Genomic DNA, 21,790 nt, shown 5'->3' on the forward strand with positions numbered 1-21,790 from the left:
GGTGACAGCAAATGGATAAATGGTTGCCAGTCCTTAGAGGGGAGGCAGGAAGAGGCAGATTTTTAGGGCAGTGTTACTATTCTGTATAATACTACCTGGTGGTCAAAGCCCACAGAATGTATACATTAATGTAAACTATGGATTTGGGATGGTAATGAGTTGTCAGCGTAGGTCCACTGATGGTAACAAATGTATCACTGTGGTGTGGGATGTAGATAGTGGGGCAAGTTGTGGGTTAGGAGGAGCCCGGGGTATCTGGGAACTCTTTACTTTCCACTAGATTTTGCTTCGAACCTAAAACTGCTCTAAAAATTAAAGTTTATTAATTTTTTTAAAAGTCAGTATAAAACATTTGTGAAGTGTAAGGATACAAACATGTAATTTTAAAAATCAAATGTCAGAAAAATTGAAGGTCAAGAAGAATATTCTATATTAAAATATATGTAATCCGAAAAGATAGGTCCTATATGTATTCCATCAACTTAACTTTGAAATAGACAAAAACTGAAAAATCCATATTCATTTTGGAAGATTTTAATATTCTCTTATGATTTGTCAAATGAAACAGTCAAAAATAAGTAAAGATATATAGAATTGGACTAGCACACTTAACCAGTATAGCTGAATGGCTCTATTAAACAGTTATCTCTCTAAAACAAAGAATATGCATCCTTTTCAGGTAGCTATAGAGTATCTCCAAAAACTCACTGTTTATTAAATTCTCAATAAGTTCTTCGAAATAAGTCACATTCTCTGTCCACAATGGAATAAAAACAGACATTAAAAATACTATCCATTTAGAAACGTAAAGATAGTCTCCCAAGAATTTCTTAGATTAAAAAGGAACTAAATCATGGGGATGTGAAGTACAGTATGGGGAATACAGTAAATAATATTGTAAAAAACTATGTATAATGTTGGATGGGTACTATTTTTAAGTGGGGGTATCACTTCATAAATTACATGAATGCCTAACCATTACACTGTACACCTGACATTAATATAAAATAATACTGAATGTCAACTATAATTCTAAAAAATTTATATAATCACAGGATGTGAAAGTACAGAATAGGGGGTGTAGTCAATGGTATTGCAATAGTTCCGTATGGTGTCAGATGGGTAGTAGATTGGTGGGGTCATCACTTTGTAAGGGGTATAAATGTCTGATCATTATGTTGTTTTGTACACCTGAAACTAATAATAAGAAAATGAAATCAAAACTGAACTTTCAACTTATTTAAAACTAAATGAAAATAAAACACTGTTACCAAAATGTTTGCTGTTGCCAAAGCTTGTTCCCACAGGAAAACTTGATAATTTTAAATGTAATTACAAGAAAAAGAAACTAAAAACAAACTAATGAAGTCTTTGATGAAGTAACTAGTAATAAAACTAAAAAATGTTAAAGGATAATAAATAAATATAAATAAGAATATTAATTCATGAAATAGAAAAAAAACAGATTTGATCAATTAAGCTAAAAATCCTAGAAAAGTTTTCTCTCTCCTTTATTCTTCTCTCTCTCTCCTTCCCTCCCTCACACACACACACACACACACACACACACACACAAATTATCAACCCCCAAAAAGAAGGGGGTCATAACATACAAAGGAAAACTTTTAAACAAGAAAATACTACATATTACTAAATACCAAGAAATTTGAAAATGTTAGTGAAATGCTTGATTTTCTAGGAAAATATCAATTTCCAAAATTGATTCAACAAAAGGTAAAATCCATAAATGAACCAACAATTATAGGGAAACATAATAAGTCATCAAAATTCTACTACCCAAAAAAGATAAAAGCCACATTTTTTATGAAGGAGATCTACCAAAGCTTCAAGGAACAGGCAAGTCAGCTGTTACTCAAAATGTCTGGTACGCACAAAAGATGGTAGCTTTCTTAACTTTTTTTAAGAGACTGGTATAAGCCAGTCTTTATACTATAAAAAAAGGAAAACTACAGGCCAACATCACCTGTGAACATACATGCAGAAAACTATGTAAAATATTAACAAATTAATCCAGCACCATATTAAAACAATACTCTTCATAAACTCTTTCACATATAACTAATAACATATAACTAGAAATAAGGGCAATTACTTCAGTGGTACAGAGACAAAATACATTTTATTCTAACAAGTATATATTTATTTCTTCACCTTCTATTTATGGCAAGTGATAGTGTTCCTACTGATTAGTCTCTTTAAAAATGTCCTTTAAGTATTTATGGGAAAATAGTACAGAGTGCTCATAGCTGTGGAAAAAATCATGAAGTAAGCAAATACATAAATTAGGGAACCCTGAAAAATATACCATGATCAAAATACCCAAAATGCAAGTATAGTTTCATATTAGAAAATCTAAGGGGCTAATATCCAAAATATATAAGCAACTCATATAACTCAACAACAAAAAAACAAACAATCCAGTTAACAAATGGGCAGAGGACCTGAATAAACATTTCTCCAAAGAGGACATACAGATGGCCAATAGGCATCTGAAAAAATGCTCAACATCACTAATCACCAAGAAATGCAAATTAAAACCACAGTATCACCTCACACCAGTTAGAATGGTTATCATCAATAAGACAAATGATAACAAGTGGAGAGGCTATAGAGAAAAAGGAACCCTGTTGGTGGGAATGCAGATTGGTGCAGTAGCTATGGAGGGCAGTGTGGAGGTTCCTCAAAAAATTAAGAATAGAATTACCATATGACCCAGCAATCCCTCTCCTGGGTATCTACCCAAAAAATCTGAAAACATTTATCTGTAAAGATATACGAGGTCTGACAATTAAGTTTGCGAACTTGTTGCAAAGATGTTGCTAACCTTTTTTTGATATCAGAGGGATTATTCATTATGAATTTGTACCAACTGGACAAACAGTTAACCAAGTTTACTATTTGGAAGTCCTGAAAAGGCTACATGACCTGAACTTTTCGCCAACAATTCATGGCTCTTGCATCACGACAATGCACCAGCTCACACGGCACTGTCTGTGAGGGAGTTTATAGCCAGTAAACAAATAACTGTATTGGAACACCCTCCCTACTCACCTGATGTGGTCCCCACTGACTTCTTTCTTTACCTGAAGAGAAAGGAAATGTTGAAAGCAAGACATTTTGGTGACATTCCAGACATCAAGGGTAATACTACGACAGCTCTGATGGCCATTCCAGAAAAAGAGTTCCGAAATTGCTTTGAAAGGTGGACTAGGCGCTGGCATTTGTGCATAGCTTCCCAAGGGAGTACTTCAAATGTGGCCATAATGATATTCAGCAAAGAGGTATGTAGCACTTTTTCTAGGATAAATTCATGAACTTAATTGTCAGAACTCATACGTGCTCCGATGTTCACTGCAGCTTTATTTATGATGACCAAGATATGCAAACAACCGGTTTTTTTCAGTACATGATTGGATGAAAAAGATGTGGTATATATACATATACAAGGAAATACTATTCTCCCATAAGAAAAGATGAAATCTGCCATTTGAGACAACATGGATGGATCCTGAGATTATTATGCTAAGCGAAATAAATCAGACAGAAAAAGTTGAGAACCATATGATTTCACTGATATGTGGGATATAAAACTGAAAGCAACAAAGGAATAAGACAAACAAATAAAAAAACAAAAACTCATAGACATAGACAATAGTTTAGTGGTTACCAGAGTGTAAGGGGTTAGGGGGTGGTAGATGAGGGTAACAGGATCAAATATATGGTGATGGAGGAAAACTGACTCTGGGTGGTGAACATACAATGTGATACATAGATGATGTCTTACAGAATTGTACATTTGAAACCCATGTAACTTTACCAACCATCGTCACCCCCGATAAACTTTAATTTTAAAAAAGAAACTCTATCAGTATTACTTACTGCATTAACAGATTAAAGGAGAAAAAAAGTTATGATTATCCCAACAGAAGATGGAAAAGCATTTATTAAAATTCAATAACTAGTCCTGATTTTTAAAAACCTTAAAGATCTAGAAATATAAGGTGAATTCCTTTATCTGATAAAAGACATCTTTAAGAACATTAGCAAATATCCTATTTAACAAAGAAACACACTGGACAGGTTCACATTAAATCAGAAATAGGACCCAGATATATTCTATGAGTTACTATTTCACACTGTTCTAAAGGTCTGATCAAGTTAATGAAACAAAAAGAAGTGGGGTAGAGTAGAGAGGTATAACTATTAGAAATAAAAATGTAAGACAGTTACTATCTGCATATAAGGTGACTGTTTTATATATGTGTGTGTATATATGTATTAATATAATATATTTAAGAAAATCAACTGAAAAACAAATACAAGTAATAAAAGAATTAAGGGAGCTAGATACAAAATCAATACATAAAAATAAATAACATTCAGAAAAATTAAAATGTAATAAATCCCATTCCCAATATCAACAAAAATTGTAAGTCTAGGAATTAAACTAATATGAAATGTGCAAGAAAATTATAAAACTTTACTGAGGGATTTAAAGAAAACAAACTCATAGATACAGACAACAGATTGGTGGTTACCAAAAGGGAAGAGGGGGGAGGGCAACATAGGGAAAGGGGGTCAAATATATGGTGATGGATGAAAACTAGGCTTTTGGTGGTGAGCATGCTATAGTGTATACAGATATCGAATTATAATGTACACCTGACACTTATGTAATGTTATTAACAATGTTATTAACCAGTTACCTCAATTTTTTAAACAATAAAATAAAATAAAGAAGACCTGAATAAATGAGGGAAAAAGACCATGTTCCAGGGTAAGAAGATTCAAGATTATGAAGACGTTAATTCTCAAAATGTCAAATTGCTCTAGAAAGTAAATGCAACTCCAATCTCCATCATAATATTGAATGTTTTATGGAATCTGATAAGTTGATTAAAGTTCATCCAGAAGAGCAAGTATGCTAGAAAAGCCAGGATAACCTGAAAAGCAAACACTTGCCCTACAAAATATCAAAACACATAAAGCTAAAGTGGTTCGAAGTGTGGTGCTGACCTGCTCCTATCCACACAGTGAATATTTGTGTCCCCCAAAACTCATAAGTTGTAACCCATTCCCCAGTGGCATATGGAGGTAGGGCCTTTGGGAGGTGATTAAGCCATAAGGATGAAGACCTCATGAATAGGACTAGTCCCCTTATAAAAGAATTCCCAGAGAGCCCCCCGCTTCTTCTGCCATGAGAGGACACAGCAAGAAGACAGCTGTTTATGAGCCAAAAAGGGGCTCTCACCAGACACCAAATACGCCAGTACCTTGATCTTCACTTCCCAGCCTCCAAAACTGTGAGAGATAAATAATGTTGGTTATAAGCCACCCAACCAATGGTACTTTGTTACAGCAGCCCGAACAGACTAAGACACCCATTGATAGACAATAGATCAATAGCATAAAACAGAGTCCAGAAATAGGCTAGAATAGAAATTAATTGATGGCCTTTCAAATAAAGGGAAAAAGGATGAAGGATTTAATAAATGACAGTGCAACAACAAGCCATAAATTTAGAAAACAACCATAAAAAACATGAAATTATAAATCTACCCTATAAAAACTATTCCAAATAGATTACACAGATTAACTAAAACAACAATATTATAAAACTTTTAAACATAATTTGTTTTTTTTCAACTTCCCTGAATCTAACACCAGGTTAGTGTTAGCCAGAGTAAGTTTCTGTTTGTAACCAAAAGAACTCCATACAGAACGCTGACCAGAATTTGGCCAAAAAAAAAAAAAAAAAAAGTCAATGCAGAAAAAAATAAAGGTAAGCAATCATGAGAAAATATTAGCAACATACATAAAGTATAAAATGTTTAATAAACATGAAAGAAACTGTTCAATCTCATTATAAAATGTTTAATAAACATGAAAGAAACTGTTCAATCTCATTAGCAATAAACACAAGTTAAATATTAAAGTAACATTTTTTCATTCAAGAAAAAATAATTTGAGAAAAATTAAGAAGATTCCAGTATTAACAAGATATAAGAAAATAACCACTTTATAAATTATTGGCCGGTGGGTGGGAGATGAGGGTAAGGGGGATCAAATATATGGTGATGGAAGGAGAACTGACTCTGGGTGGTGAACACACAATGGGATTTATAGATGATGTAAAACAGAATTGTACACCTGAAATCTATGTAAATTTACTAACAATTGTCACCCCAATAAATTTAATTTTAAAAAAAACAAAAAAAAACACAAAAAACTATTGGCCAAATATAAGTTAACGCTATCTTCTAAAAGACAATTTGGTATGATACCCATCAAAATTTTAAATTGGCATGTTACTTCTTTTCAGCAATTTCACTTCTAGGTATTTATTCTATTGAAAACATACACGTATGTACACATGAATATAAATTTAAATACTATACCTAATAATAAATATTGAAAATAATCTAAATGTTGAAAAGAGAAATGGTTATAAGTAAATTTGGCATATTGTTAGTAAGGAAATGTTGCAGCAGTTAAGAATAAGATAGATCTATATGCATTTACATGGAAAAATTTCCAAAATATATAGGTAAGTGGCAAGAGTCACAGAATGATATACTTAATATATTGGTGATGTTAAAAGCTAGTGTATTGTTAAGATAAAGATTTTAAAAATTACATGGTTTATATATAAAATACATTACATATATTAAAGAAATATATCTGTAATAAAGGTAAAGGCACAATGAAGAATCTAGAAAGAGATAAACCAAACCATTAAAAGTGGTTTTTATCTCCAGTAAGAAGAAAGCAATCGGCAGGATAAAAAGGGACTTTCTTGTCTTTTCTTCTAATTTCTTTCATTTTGTGTGTTTATGTAAGTATGTAATACAATATTTTATTATGGAAAGTAAAGTATGAATAACACCAAACAAAAAAATCGCTGAGAAGGAAAAAAACCCTCCCAATTTAAAATTCTACACTGAATACTTCAAATTTTTTATGTTTTCCACTCAGATAGTATGAAATACTTTATTATTCAGATTTGAAATTAAAAAAACTATAACAAAATTTTTTTGCTAAAGAACTAAGAATTATTCAATTGACATTTAGTGTAATTTTTAAAATTCACAATAAAATTTAATTCAAGTACTTAATCCTAAGAGATTTCAGAAAGTTTCTATTTTTATAAAGACATGATATTCATTAAATTCATTAATTCGAGGCTTACTAATACCAACTGTCGATATTTTAAATAGAGAAATATTCATTCATAGGAAAAAGGTAAAGCCACAAAACACCAGCAAAAACCCTTCTATACAAGTGTCTGTATAAATAAGCTCATTGAAGTGTTTTTAGGCAGAATAAATTGTTGATTAGATTGGACAGCATAAGGAACTCTTTATTTAAATTTATTCCAATTTCAGTGACTTAGAATCATGCACCAATTTTAAAGTTTTGAAATTCTTTTGAAAACATTATCTTATAAATCTAAAATATCAAAATATTCAAGGCCATTTAAAATAAATGTTAGATATCAAAAACGACAAAAATTCACCTGATTTTTGAAAGATAAAGCTTCCTAATGATAAAAGTAAGATATATATTTAAATAAATAAAACTTGACCCATCTCAATGGATAGTTACTGAATTAATTGGTTTTTAATCATCCAGAGAGTAAAGTATGCCTCAAAGAACGCTCAAACTATAACGAAGAATTATACTCAGTAATTAATAATAAACAACTCAAACGTATTAAACTATAAATTATACCTGCTATAAATTCTAGAAGCATACTGAAAGTCTATTTATTTTCTGTACTTTTCTTTCAAACTAAATAAATGACAGAAAAGAATAACATACTCTAACCTTTCTGTTTTGAATTCGTTGTCAATTTTGTACTGTTCAAAATCTTGGCTAAGAGATTGTAGCTTCTCTTGCAGTCTCTTTTCACGTTCTACACTCTCTTGATAAAATTTCATCTCTTTTTCCATCGCTTTCACTTTTTCTTCCATAGCTTTAAACTCATGAAGTATTAGATAGCTGACTCCACAGTACTTACAAACTTTTTCTTCAGGGGACATCTAGAAAATAGAACATACATTTACTGAAATGATTTTTTTAATTCTGAAAAACAAAGTTCAACTGAAGATGTTACTGCAACCATGATGGTCAAATGAAGTAAATGTACACTGTACTATGTCATGGAGTAATAATAATGACGTTACCTACAGCTGGATAAAATTTTTTAAATTGGCATGATATTGACTCTGACACAAAATCTTGGAATTAGAAAAGATTCTTTCAGATTAATTATTTCTCCACGCTATCTCTAAGAAAGATTTACTCTTGAAATGTTTTCCATAAAATAAAACTGAAAATGATGAAAACATCTTTACAATTCTTGTTTTAAGATGAGTTTTCCATGAAGTGGGAAAAGTCACTGGCCTTTCACTTACCGCACTACGATCCTGGAGATGCTGCTTGGCTTTTTTCAGATTTATGTTCCTCATCTATAAAATTAGGGCATTGGACCAAATGAACTCCAAGTTCCTGTTCAGTTTTGACATTTTATGATTTTTATAGCACTTAACATTCTGTCATAAAATCACAAATAGGAAAAACACTTTGAACCTAATTTCTTCCGCCTACATTAGTTCTTTTCCCCTCAGGTTGTTATGGTTATACCCGCTTTCACAGATAAGAAGACTATTGGAGTCAAACCAGCTAATAGATAGAGAATTAGGGATTAAACCCAGATCTATTTAAAACAAGCACCTATGCCTGTAACCATTTGTATCATATTTATCTCCACAGTGTACTTCAGCTAAATCCTCTTACTTTCTTCAAATACAATGTTCATACATCTATGGCCAACATTAAGGCAGTGGAAAATAGAATTTTAGCAAAGTCAAGAGAGAGGTAATTCTTTTTTTCTGTCTCAAGTACATAAATATTCCTCAAGTAGCCTCTACTTGTCTTGCTATTCACAAAGGAAAAGAGACAGCTTCATTAAATATTTGCTCAAGAGCACTAAAATGCAAACAACACTTGGATTATTGGAGGAGCACTTACTCTTAAGGCAACCTCTCTTAAGACTGTAGAAATGGCTCCTGTAACTAAGAGTGACACACCATATCTGCCTATCAATGTTATTACACAAGAGTAGGTTGAAACTAATAATAAATTTTTACACAGTAAAAATTTCCTCATTTAAACTTGAATAATAAAAATTCAAATGAGAAACCATAACACCGTGAGATACAGATGCATGACTACATCAGTCATCTAACTGCCACTGATACCAAATTCATAGATTTATAAAACAATAGGTTTGAAAGAAATCACAGGGGTGCCCAGTTAGCTCAGTTGGTTAGAGCGGGGTGCTAATAACACCAAGGTTGCCGGTTCAATTCCCACATGCGCCACTGTGAGCTGAGCCCTTCTTAAAAGAAAAGAAAGAAATCACAAGTACAAGCTGGTTCAAACCCTGGATGGGTTCACTGAGTCTATTGCAACTTAGTGTAGTTGTTATCCAGTCTATTTCAACACCCCAAATGATGCAAAAAGACTTTGTAAAGCAGCCTGTTGCATCTTCTCAGTTTTGTCTGTCAAGAAATTTTTTCTCACACTGATCCCAAATCTGCCTCCCTGCAGAGTCCACTGGTCCTAGCCCTCCTAGAAACCATGTGGAACAACCGCTGACCTCTTTATGATATTTGAAGACAGCTGCCAGGAACACTCCACATCTTCTCTTCTCCAGGTCAACACTTCCAGTTCCTTCAGCTGTTTCCCCTGTGACATGATTTTGAATTTCTTCCTCATTCTAAATAATTTTCTCTGAACGTGGTCCTGTGTTCTATGTCTGTTTCAAAGTATGGTGCCCAGAATTGAATACTTCAGTGTGGCTGATCTCAGTAAAACAGAATAAGAGAGGCCTCCAACTTCCCTCATTTTAATATCTCACTAGTAATATCATTAGTAATAAATTCTAATGCAACCTTAAATTACAATGGTCTTTTGTATTTTTAGTAATTATATGTTGCCATTATATACTATAACTGTCTTTTATGTTAAAGAAAGCCCCTATTTAAAAACTATGTGTGTGTGTGTGTGTGTGTGTGTGTGTGTGTGTGTGTGTGTGTGTGTGTATATATATATATATACTGCAATGCAAAACAATGTCTCATTCTATTGAACAGACCAATCCATTCCTTCCGTTTTTCAGAAATGTACCTTTCACAGTCCTGGCTCTGTTTGGTAATGTGATTAAAACCCCCTACAGCCATCCACCCTGCCCAGGGCTGATTGGTAGAAGAGCACTGGACATCATGCCCAGAAGAACCAAGCCGTAAGCTGAGATGAGCCAACTAGGCCTATAAGTGCTGACCACTTAGGAAACCTTTAGGGCTAACTACCCAAATATCTTTGTAACCCAGCCTATATATATTCATATTGTCTTCAGGAACATTATGACAACATTTGTCAAATGCCCTCATAAAGTCCGTATATTCTGTGCCTACGACAGTTCTTGGATCTAGTAACTACACAAAATGGAATGACAAGGCCTACCTGCTGGTTCTATTGGTGAACATAAAATTGGCCCAATTTTATTGGTTCCCTAACAGCTAGATCCTTACAAATCGCCCTTTGATACAAAATTCTGGAATCCTGTCTGGGATTGAAACTGAGTTCACTGGTTGTAATTTATGGTCATTTCATTCCTGCAAAGACATTGGCGCGTTATCCTCCTACTCCCTCCTTGTCCTCAAAGATCACCTAGAGTGAGTGGCTCTGCAATCCCATTCAAAGTACTGTCAGTCCCGGGAAGATAATTCATCCACATCAAGAAACCCGAACTAATTCAGACCAGATGGGTATTTTCTTACAATCCCTTTGCCCATCGTGAGTTTTGATTCCTTCTCATCAATTTGAAAATTATATTGCTCACTCCCAGGCACTTTCATCCTTAACCTTTTGCCTATTAATCACAGTTCTCGTCCTGCTCCTGGCAAAGTGCCCTATTCTTAATCTAAAGAAAACTCTTGCTGGGCGAAGCTTATTTGCAGCCTGATGTACAAAACAGAAATAGCATAAACTTCACAGTTGTGAAAGCTATTAGAATGTTATTCTACCATAGCAATCAGGAGGGAAAGCTGAAGTAAAGTAACGCATTTTATAGAACAGGCCTCCTGGAAGTTTAGCAAAGAAAAACAAAGCATGACATCATTATAATCTAGAAAATAAGACAATCAAGTTATAAAATAATAGGCCCATAAGAGCAGTCTCCAGACTTCATTTAGTCCTTATCACTGAGTGATGTATGTTAATGAACAAAAGTTTTCAATTCTATTAAACTGTAAATAATTTTCTATAAGTAAAACTGCAACAGAAAACATATAATAACACTTTCAAATTCATGTCTATATGGGCTAATTACCGAGGACATTTTTGTGAAACTTGAGAAGATATGAAATACTATAATTATGTTCCCAAATGAAGTAAAAGTTATCTCTTTTTTGTGAAATATAATTTGTGTTTCATCCTTATAACTTGGTGTTACACCGTCTCCTCATTTTGTAAGTAAAATAATGACATCCTGTCATCCTTGACAAAAGGGCTATCATTAGCAGGATGCTTTTGCTTCCTGTAAGATGTACTTTGGAGGAGGCATCAACAAATGCAGTAGATTAAACAAATGCAGAGCCATTTAAAAATAAATCATAAAACAAAATTCTCAAATGCAGTATTTGTACTTCTTAAATTATAGTTATTTAATATAAAGGTTTATATTTAAATTAGGCTTCAGATTCTTTTCAATACTCCTCTCTGTGCTTCAACTAGAAAAGGCACTCAGTAACCTTCTGCCGCCCCAATGAGGCTTTCTCTGCTCCAAAAATTGTTCCTCCTTTCTTCCTCTACACCTTCCATGCTTTTCATACTTGGATAAGGAGGAAATAAATAGATAAACTATTCCACAAAAGGTAAAAGTAACAGCAGTATAAAATGATAAGCCTTCCAAGAGGATTTGCATTAAAAATATGCCTGTACTCAAAACAATGAGTATCTAGCTAGTGAATTTCACTCAGATTGGGAGAAGCATTTTGAGAGAGGACAGTTGACCTTTTGAGCCACACAGACTACCTGACCCTTTTATAAGGATATCAGGACCCTTGTTCAACAATAAGTAAAATGGCTTCACCACCAATTTAAAAATCAATCTGGTAAAGAAGCATCTACAAAAACCCCTACACCTACATTATATTTAATGGTGAAAGTTTGAGTGCTTTTTCCCCTAAGATAAGGAAGAAGGCAAGGATAGCCACTCTCTGCTCTTAATGCAACATAATACTGGAAGTTGAAGCCAGAGCAAGAAGAGGAAATAAAGGACATACATCAGAAAGGAAGAAATAAAACTGTCCCTAATTGAGATGACATTATTGCCTACATAGAAAATCGCAAGGAATCCACAATAAAACTTGCTGGACTAATAAGTTCAGCAAGGTCGATGATTCAAAATAAACATGCAAAAACCAACTGTATCTCTATATACTGCCAAGGAACGCATGGCAGTGAAATTAAAAACAAAATACCAATTACAATTGCTCAATAAAATGAAATACGTAGATATAAATCTAACAAAACATGTACAGGACTTGTATGCTAAAAACTACAAAACACTGATACAAGAAATCAAAGATCTAAATAAATGGAGAGACATACTATGCTTATGAGTTGGAAGACTCAAAATATTAAAGATATCAATTCTTCCCAAATTTATGTATAGGTTTAATGTAATTCACATCAAAATTCCAGCCAGATGTTTTTTAGATAGAGACAGGATTGTTGTCAAATCTATATGAGCTTTTCACGAAGATGGCGCAGAAAGCGAAGAAGGAAGCCCCTGCCCCTCCCAAAGCCGAAGCCAAAGCGAAGGCTTTGAAGGCAAAGAAAGCAGTCCTAAAAGGCGTCCACAGCCACACAAAAAAGAAGATCCGGACGTCACCCACCTTCCGAAGGCCCAAGACTCTGCGGCTCCGAAGGCAGCCTAAATATCCTCGGAAGAGCGCTCCCAGGAGACACAAGCTTGACCACTATGCTATCATCAAATTCCCCCTGACTACAGAGTCGGCCATGAAGAAGATAGAAGACAACAATACACTTGTGTTCATTGTGGACGTCAAGGCCAACAAGCACCAGATCAAACAGGCTGTGAAGAAGCTCTATGACATTGATGTGGCCAAGGTCAACACCCTGATCAGGCCTGATGGAGAGAAGAAGGCATATGTTTGGCTGGCTCCTGACTACGATGCTTTGGATGTTGCAAACAAAATTGGGATCATCTAAACTGAGTCCAGCTGGCTAATTCTAAATACAAACGTTTTTCACTGTAAAAAAAAAATCTATATGAGAAGGCAAAGGAACTAGAAGAGCTAAAGCAATCTTGAAAAAAGAAGAATAAAGTGGGAGGGATCATTTTACCTGATTTCAAGACATACTGTTTTGTTACAGTAATCAAGACTGTGTTGTATTGGCAGAATGATAGACACATAGATCAATGGAATAGAATAGAGAATCCAAAAATAAATCTACATAAATATGCCAAAATGACTTTTTGGCAAAGGTGCAAAAGCAATTCAATGAAGGAAAGATAACCTTTTTAACAAATGGTGTTGGAACAATTGAATATCCATAGGGCAAAAAAAAAAAAAAAATGAACCTCAATCTAAACTTTACACCCTATATAAAAAGTAACTCAAAATGGATCATGGACTTAAATGGAAACATAAAAAGTGATTTTAGAAGGAAAAAACCTAGGAGAAAATCTTCAGGATCTAAACTAGACAGAGTTCTTACACCGGATACCAAAAGCATGATCCATAAATGGAAAAACTGATAACCCGAATTTCATCAATGTGTAAAACTTTTATTGTGGAAAAGACCCTGTGAAGAGGATGAAAGGATATACAGATACAGATATACAGATCGGGCAAAAAATATGTGCAGTACACATTTCTGACAAAGGACTATATATCTAGATTATATAAAGAACTCTCAAAACTCAACAGTAAAAAAAATAAAAAATCCAATTAGAAAAAGGTCAAAAGACATGAAGAAACATTTCACCTAAGAGGATAGACAGACGCCAAATAAATACATGAAAAGATATTCAACATCATTAGCCATTAGGAAAATGCAAATCAAAACCACAATGAGATATCACTGCACACCTATCAGAAGGACTAAAATAAAAACTAATGGCGACATCAAATGCTGGTAAAGATGCAGAGAAACTGGATCACTCATACATTGCTGGTGAGAATGTAAAATGGTACAGCCTCTGGAAAAGTTTGGCAGTATCTTAAAAAACTAAACATGCAACTACCGTACAACCTAGCAATTGCATTCGGGCATTTATCCCAGGAAAATGAAAACATATGTTCACATAAAAACCTATATGGGAATATTTATAGCAGCTTTATACTTAATAGCCAAAAACTGGGGGAAAAAACAGATGTTCTTCAACAAACTATAGTACTTTCATATCATGTAATACTGCTCAGCAATAAAAAGGAATAAGCTATTGATACATGCAACAACCCGAACAAAGTTCCAGAGAATTACACTGAGTGAAAAAAAAAAAAAAAAAACGAATCCCAAAAGTTACACATTGCATGATTCCATTTTATTGGAGTCCAGATCAATGGTTACCAGAGGTCATGGATTAGGGTGGGGGATGGAGTGGTGGAAGTGTATAAAGCGGGCGGTTGAGGTGAACGTGGCTATAAAAGAGCAACAGAAGGAATCCTTGTAACAAACTGCTCTGTGTCTTGATGGATCAATGTAGATGTCCCGGCTGTGACACTGTAATATATATAGTTTTGCCCGATGTTACCACTGGGGGAAGCATATATCGGATCTCTTGGTATTATTTCTTACAAACGCATGTGAATGTACAATGATCTCAAAATAAGAAGTTTAATAAGGAAATAATAAAAATAAACCAACCTGGGACTAAAATACCAAAGATTAATCCATAAAGAAATTTTATTGAGCAATTTCAAGAAATGTTGGCTTCATATATAAATTATACATGACACTCTATGCTTATTTACATATGCTTTCAAAGTACATTTCTTCCAATACCTGTTTTTCCACTGGGAAACCTCACCTTAATAAACTCTATGACCCTCTAATGGCCAGCCAGCAAAAGTGTTTTGGACAACAAATTCACAAATGCAGATTTTTAAAGATTTATAGTAACATTTTTAAAAAAACTGTTTTCCTAATGAACTATCTTGGGTACCTTAATAGTCTCTCCCAAAATTGCAGCTTCTATTTCTTCTGTCATTAGGTTTTAACACTGTAATTCCTTTAAAACACAACACACATACCCACACACACATACACATATCATTACTTTTCCAGGACGCTAATGCTAACATTTCTATGACCAGTTTCGTATTCTTTTTCCTCTACTTTAACTCAACACAAAATTTGACCCTAGCCACAGTGGCCCAGGATGACCTGGAAAATTAGGTTTATTTTTTCTGGCAATGACAATCTGTGCTTGGAAATATAAAACTGTTATTCTGAATAAATTTCAAAGTTTCAAAGTACTAAAATTACTACACTGAAACAGGACAAAATGAGCTGTTACTGCTAGGGAAAGGGATTGTTATCCCAGAAAGAACAGTGTGCTGCTCTCCAACCCTTGCACCACCACTTCTGTTTTATAAAATAAACAACTCCGGTCTCTTTATTTTACTTTGTGGTAATAAATATCTCCTGAAGCTAAAATCCTATTACAAGTGTTCATTTTGTCACCATTTTTAAAAAGATAAAGAAATCAGCTTTACTTTTGCAAAATAACTGATTTTTCCACTAATTTGTTACAGATGTTTTGATTTCTGTATATGTCCCCAAGCAAAAACAGCAAAAGGAACGTTGTTCATTGCTTTTTTTTTCTAAAAAGAGGAAGTCCATATGTCTCTAAAATAGGTTGACATTCGGGAAGGAAAGAGGTATAATTATTACTTTGCTGATCTATAAGTGTTCTTTTAAATTGTGGCAATAAAATACTAAACACAGAACTGTACTATTATTACAAGTGCATTCTGCTTTCAGAACGCTGGATGAAAATTCTAGCAAAGTTGCAGGTTATTAGAGGTCAGAAACAGGTAGGAGTCAGCTCTGTCTAGAGAGAGCAGATTTTAAAATGTGGGCTAAGTACATATAGAAGTAACCTGTAGAGTTTAGCAGCAGACAACAGGGATGAGTGTGGTCTTGCTGTCCAGCCCATGGGCCTGTTTTACATTTTGTGCCACATGGGGGGATGGAAGTCTGATGTGTGTTTTATGCTCAGTCAGAAATTGTGATAAAAAGCGAAAAGATTCAGGAATGGAAGTCAAAAGATTATCTTATTCTTTCTTCCCTTAGAGTCCCTAAGACGATGAGACCAGGAGGCAGGTAATTTAACAATCTTAGCCTTCTAGTATGGCAATGGATTCTCTAACTATAGCTCATTATCATGAGCATTCTTTTCCACACTTTCCCTTCGGTGGCCATCTCCCTCACCACCCCTACTTTTTTTTGCAACTTTTCTACTATTACCTATTTTGCCATTATGAGTACAGCAGAGTACAGTCATTCTCATGTTCTTATCAAGTATCTTTCATGTAATTTATCAACCATCCCACATCCACATCGGATAGCAAAATTACAGAAAGAAATAAAGAGGAAGGATTCCCCTCACCTTCTCTTCCCTGATTTCTACACTAACCTTCCTTGCCTACATGGGGGAAGAGGGGGAGATGGGAGCCAGATGGCTCAGTTGGTTAGAGCGTGAGCTCTCAACAACAAGGTTGCCAGTTCAATTCCCGCATGGGATGGTGGGCTGTGCCCCCTGCAACTAACTGGACTTGAGCTGAGCTGCGCCTTCCGCAACTACATTGAAGGACAACGACTTGGAGCTGATGGGTCCTGGAGAAACACACTGTTCCCCAATATTCCCCAATTAAAAAAATGTAAAAAAAAAAAAAAAAAAAAAACCACAGCAGGAACTTCTCTAGAAAGAAGAGCGAGTATGAAAACCAACACAAAAAGTTAACAGCAGAATGGGGGCAGTGGCGGGGGAAGCCTTTGAAAGACCTTTCTGTCACTGTACACTGATACTACCACCTCACATCCTTTTTTACCCAATAAAGAAATGGAGCACAATTTCTAAGCCATTATGGAAAGAAATAATTTGTTTTCTTCATTTCAATAGTGAAATATTATCGAATTATTCTAATCCAAAGTATTCCTATTACTGTTATAAGCTATACATCTATTTAATATGATTCTGTATAGAATGACGTATGAAAGCTGAGTAGGTAGATAAACTGCCTGATCACTAGGTGATTTAACAAGCATATTATGGGCGACCTAGATGAATCAAACATAGGAAAAAGTTATGGAAAACAAATAACTGACTGAGACTGCATTCTAATAGGCTGTGGGATGCATGTACACATTTTGGTTGCTTTCTAATCTAGTACCCAGAACAGTGTCTGGCACCTACTAGGCACTGGATAAACATCCGTTGTATAAATGTATCTAACTTAGGTCTGAAAAAGTGCAAAGCTGCACTGCATATTCTAAACACTGAGCAGGACAAAGGCTCCAATCAGAATACGTGTCCAGGGCCTTGGGCAGCTGAGCTTCTCCTGGTATCCCCACTTCTCTGCTTGCCATTCCTGCTTTGAGAACATAACTGTAGATTTATGAAATGCTTGTATGAGCATTTTTTAATAATTTATTTATAAAGTACCTTAAACATGAGGAAAAAAAATTCTACAACTCTCATAAAAACTTTGTAAAAATAAATACACACTTTTATATATTCCAAACGTCTACACTGTTAAACGTTCTCTAACTTGGCCAGTTTTTTTCTCACAGTAAGCTTTCTGTTCCCTTGGCCTCGCATGCTCTATTGCCCATCGGTCTATAGAAATACTCCATCTTCGCGGGCCAATCCCAGTTCTATCTCCTGCATAAAGCTTCTCCCTTGACCATCCCAATACTCAGGGAATTTCTCTCCCCACCTTCTCCTTTCTCAGATACTATCTTATATGACATTTAAATCATACACTATCTTTTAGAGTTTTTTATATCATTATATATCATCTTCCTGACAAATGACTGGGATCTAAAGTATGGGATAAAGTATTGTGTCTTGAAGATTGTTTTGTGTTGCTTCTTTTAATCTCTACCACACAGGTTAGTATATGGAAGGAACTCAGCTAACGGAGAGAGAAACGACTTCCATGTCTACAAACACATAAAAGGACCATTTCTCATAGCTGAGCTCTCTCTGTGCTTACTATCTCATAGACCTAACTTAAAAGGTGAAGTAAATTAAATGCAATGGTTGAAAAGATATTTTCTGGTAACTGGACCTTCCCTTCCAGTTCCCGCTAGGTTGCAGTTTCCATAAATCTAAAGAACACGCAGTAATATTACAGTAAGCATCAAATTAAATCAATGGCGGGGTTAATACTGACAGGTAGCCGACAGCAACATGCACAAAGGATAAAAGAATACCTGAAAGTTGAATGTAATTTTTTATTAACTACCAATCTGTTACTTTTAAATTAAGAGTGGACTACAGATTTACCGAAAAACCTGTATGATTAATAACAGCTAAGGTCTCAGGTTTTAATTCACAGTTTATCAATCAGTTTCAAAGAGATATTTTTTGTTATACTGTTAACGATGCATGCATTGCCCAACTAAATATGGAAGAAACGCTTTTGCCTGAGGACAGATGTGAACATAGAAAAGAGTAGCATGGAATCTGTGAAGAATTGATGGTTAACCAGATTAAATGAGTTGATATACATGAAAGGGCTTAAAACAGTGCCTGGTACACAGTAAGTGGCAAGAATTAAGGTAAAACTGAAATGGACCCCTATAAAGAGACACAAAAATTTAGCATAAAAAGCTACAAACTTATTGTACTATAAGATCTTACATAAGACCCGGTCTTATATTAATTTTTGCTCCAAAAGTCGCATTAGAGCTAATTGTCCGGCTAGGTCTTATTTTAGGAGAAACACGGTAATTGTCATTTCTGTAGTGGTTTACTACCAATTATTTGTTTGCAAATACAGACTAAGGATCACTTAAAATTTTAAAGACCCATTTATTTCAGTTTTGTTTTTTTTAACTTATTTTTACTGACAAGCTGCTACAAAAAATATCTAACTATACTATTTGGATATCCCCGGGGCCCTCTTTTCACAGGAGCTCCACATACACCGGTCAAATACTGTGCTAGAATTGTGTATCTGTCTTCTTCACAGGCCAAACACTCTTTGCATAAAACTGAATTCCAAAATTCTGACAATTAGGATTATTCCCTTCCCCATCCCACCAACTCAATGCAGATGCATTGACCAAAAAATACAAAACCGCTGAATTTACTCTCCCAGGTTTTAGAATTATCTACCTGTTAAAACGCTCCTAATGTTATGCTATAACACAATATAACATCATACCTTTTGGATTTCTTCAGGTAATGCATGCATGGGAATATGACGATCCATAATTTCCCAAAATATACGGAGGGAGCACTGAAGTAAAATAACCTAAAAATATTGATGGCAATAGTCAGAATTAAAATAATGTGAATATTTTGCAGTTAAAAGATATAAATTCTTGGGAGTATTTGGAGATTAATGGTGATAACTTTTTCAACAGATGTTTGCTTCATTCAACTCAACGTTGAAAGGTACAAGCAGGGTTTTCACAGTTATTAGGGCCAATAGAACAGGAAAGACCTATATAGAGACTACTGACAGTAGTTAGAAATGATTCTTTCTTTGTTTACAAATAATAGTCTAATTGTAAGTTCTGTAGTGGTTTACTACTAATTATTTGTTTCGCAAATATAGAATGAGGATCACTTGACATTTTAAACAGACCCATTTATTTGAGGGTTTTTTCCCCAAAAAAGCTGCTAGAAAAATATCTAAATATGATATTTTAGTTCAGCAATAAGTAATTGTGAGGGTGGCCAGTTAGCTCAGTTGGTTAGCGCACATGCTACTAATACCAACGTTGCTGGTTTGATCCCCACATGGGCCACTTTGAGCTGCGCCCTTCTTTAAAAAATAAAGGGGGGGGGGGAGAAAAGCAATTGTGATATAAATGTTGGTTTAAATGATGATGTACAGGAAAAAATATTCAGAGTTATCAGATTAAATATGATATGCAGGCACTGAACAGAAGAGTCATCAAAGCATGAGAAGCCATAATTTTTATGCAGATATTTAATTTTAACAGATTTTCATTTTACAATAAAACAAAATATAAAACTCTATGACTACTTTCATAAAATCACACAGGATGAATGGAGTTGGACTTTGGGTTCTTTTTTTTTTTTTTTTAAATATTCCCCAACTTGGAGAAAGAATAGACAGTCCATTTTCAAAAGTGAGAGATGTTTATATATACCCAAGCAGTGAGGGGGAGAAGAGGGGCAGCAGAGTAAGATGATACAGGCACAATTCCACAGCAGGGAAGAAGGCCTGCAGCCCAAAAGTTGTAGACAGAAACAATCTAGGAGTTCAGGAAAGAAAAATGTTTTGGAGTGAGAAATTAGTGAAAGCTTCCAGAGGTTGTTTGCTTTTGACCAGGGTAAGATTTTGACAAAGAGGCATACTACTCTATCAGAGACAGCAACCCCAGCCATGCCCAGGAAGCAGGGAAATTCTAGTTAACAAAAATTGCTGTAGTGGCAGTATTTTTTTTAATTGTGCAACCATTGGCAGAAGAGAGGATTCCCTATTCCCTCTGTTAGCACAAAACCTCTTGTTTTAATGAGCTGCTGTTTAAAGCAAACAACTAATGAGCTGTCTTCTCATATAAACATTACTACCAGTGTGTGTGTGTGTGTGTGTGTGTGTGTGTGTGTACGTGCGCGTGCGGGTTTCGTAAAGTTAACTGTAGTTAACCATGAGGGTAAAGTTAACTGACATAGTTAACATAGGAGCACATGGCCAACTACACAATAATCTGACATTTGTCAGACTATCACCGTGATGTGGCAAGAGCTCATTGTTCACAGAAGGCTCATTATTCTCCTCTCCGCCATTTTACAATGGGCTCACCATCAGTAAAGTAAGATGGCATGAGCTTAATTAAACTCTATTGGGAGTAGAATTTCTCCTAAATTATCAACTAAATCTCCTTTTAAAATTCCACCCAGAAAATTTTTTGAGAGCATGGATCTAGTGACAGTATAAACAAGGCACCAGTGAAACAGCTTTTATTTAATACCTTCATTGTCTGTAAATCTATTCCAACTTTGTGGCCTTACTATATACCAAAGGAGAATTACCAGGTTCTGATTGAGGAAAAATTAAAGATAAAATATCCCGCCAACCAAGAAAAATCTCTCTATCGTGCAGAAAGATAACAGTGTTATTATCATTGAATATACACTTAACTACACTGTCCTGTACATCACTGCCAATCGGCTAACGAATTACAAAGACAGAAAGAAACCCCACTTTTTAATACAGCCAGGCAGATACAGTCCATTACATACATGTTCTCAAGATAAATGGTAACTTGTCCTCCAAATAGCTTGCTATCACTCTCATAGTTCCTTTTAAATTTACCTGGTAATTGAAGCAGCAGTTGATGCTAGCTAGTTGCGTTTGTGCTAAGAAATGCATATTTCTATGACAAAGCAGGGGGTTACTAGAAGTAAGGCTCTTAGGCTAAACTCCCAAGGAGATATGGAAATAGGGGAGCTATCTTC

General features: G+C 34.7%; 2 protein-coding genes across 2 annotated transcripts in view; one reads left to right on the top strand and one right to left on the bottom strand.

Moving 5' to 3' along the window:
* Positions 1 to 21,790, bottom strand: part of LEKR1 (leucine, glutamate and lysine rich 1) — a 174,620-nt gene that overhangs the window by 136,114 nt on the left and 16,716 nt on the right. The window contains exon 3 of the mRNA XM_081077368.1: positions 7,849 to 8,063. Within this exon, the coding sequence (XP_080933494.1) occupies positions 7,849 to 8,063 (215 nt within the window). The remainder of the gene's footprint in view (positions 1 to 7,848; positions 8,064 to 21,790) is intronic.
* On the top strand, positions 12,850 to 13,326 carry LOC308509338 (large ribosomal subunit protein uL23-like; the record flags this gene model as incomplete). The annotated part of the gene is made up of 1 exon (XM_081077294.1): positions 12,850 to 13,326. The coding sequence occupies exon 1, from the start codon at positions 12,856 to 12,858 to the stop codon at positions 13,324 to 13,326; it is 471 nt and encodes a 156-aa protein (XP_080933420.1). The 5' UTR covers positions 12,850 to 12,855.

This window comes from Rhinolophus hipposideros, assembly GCF_964194185.1.
Source record: "Rhinolophus hipposideros genome assembly, chromosome: 2".
Classification (NCBI taxonomy): domain Eukaryota; kingdom Metazoa; phylum Chordata; class Mammalia; order Chiroptera; family Rhinolophidae; genus Rhinolophus; species Rhinolophus hipposideros.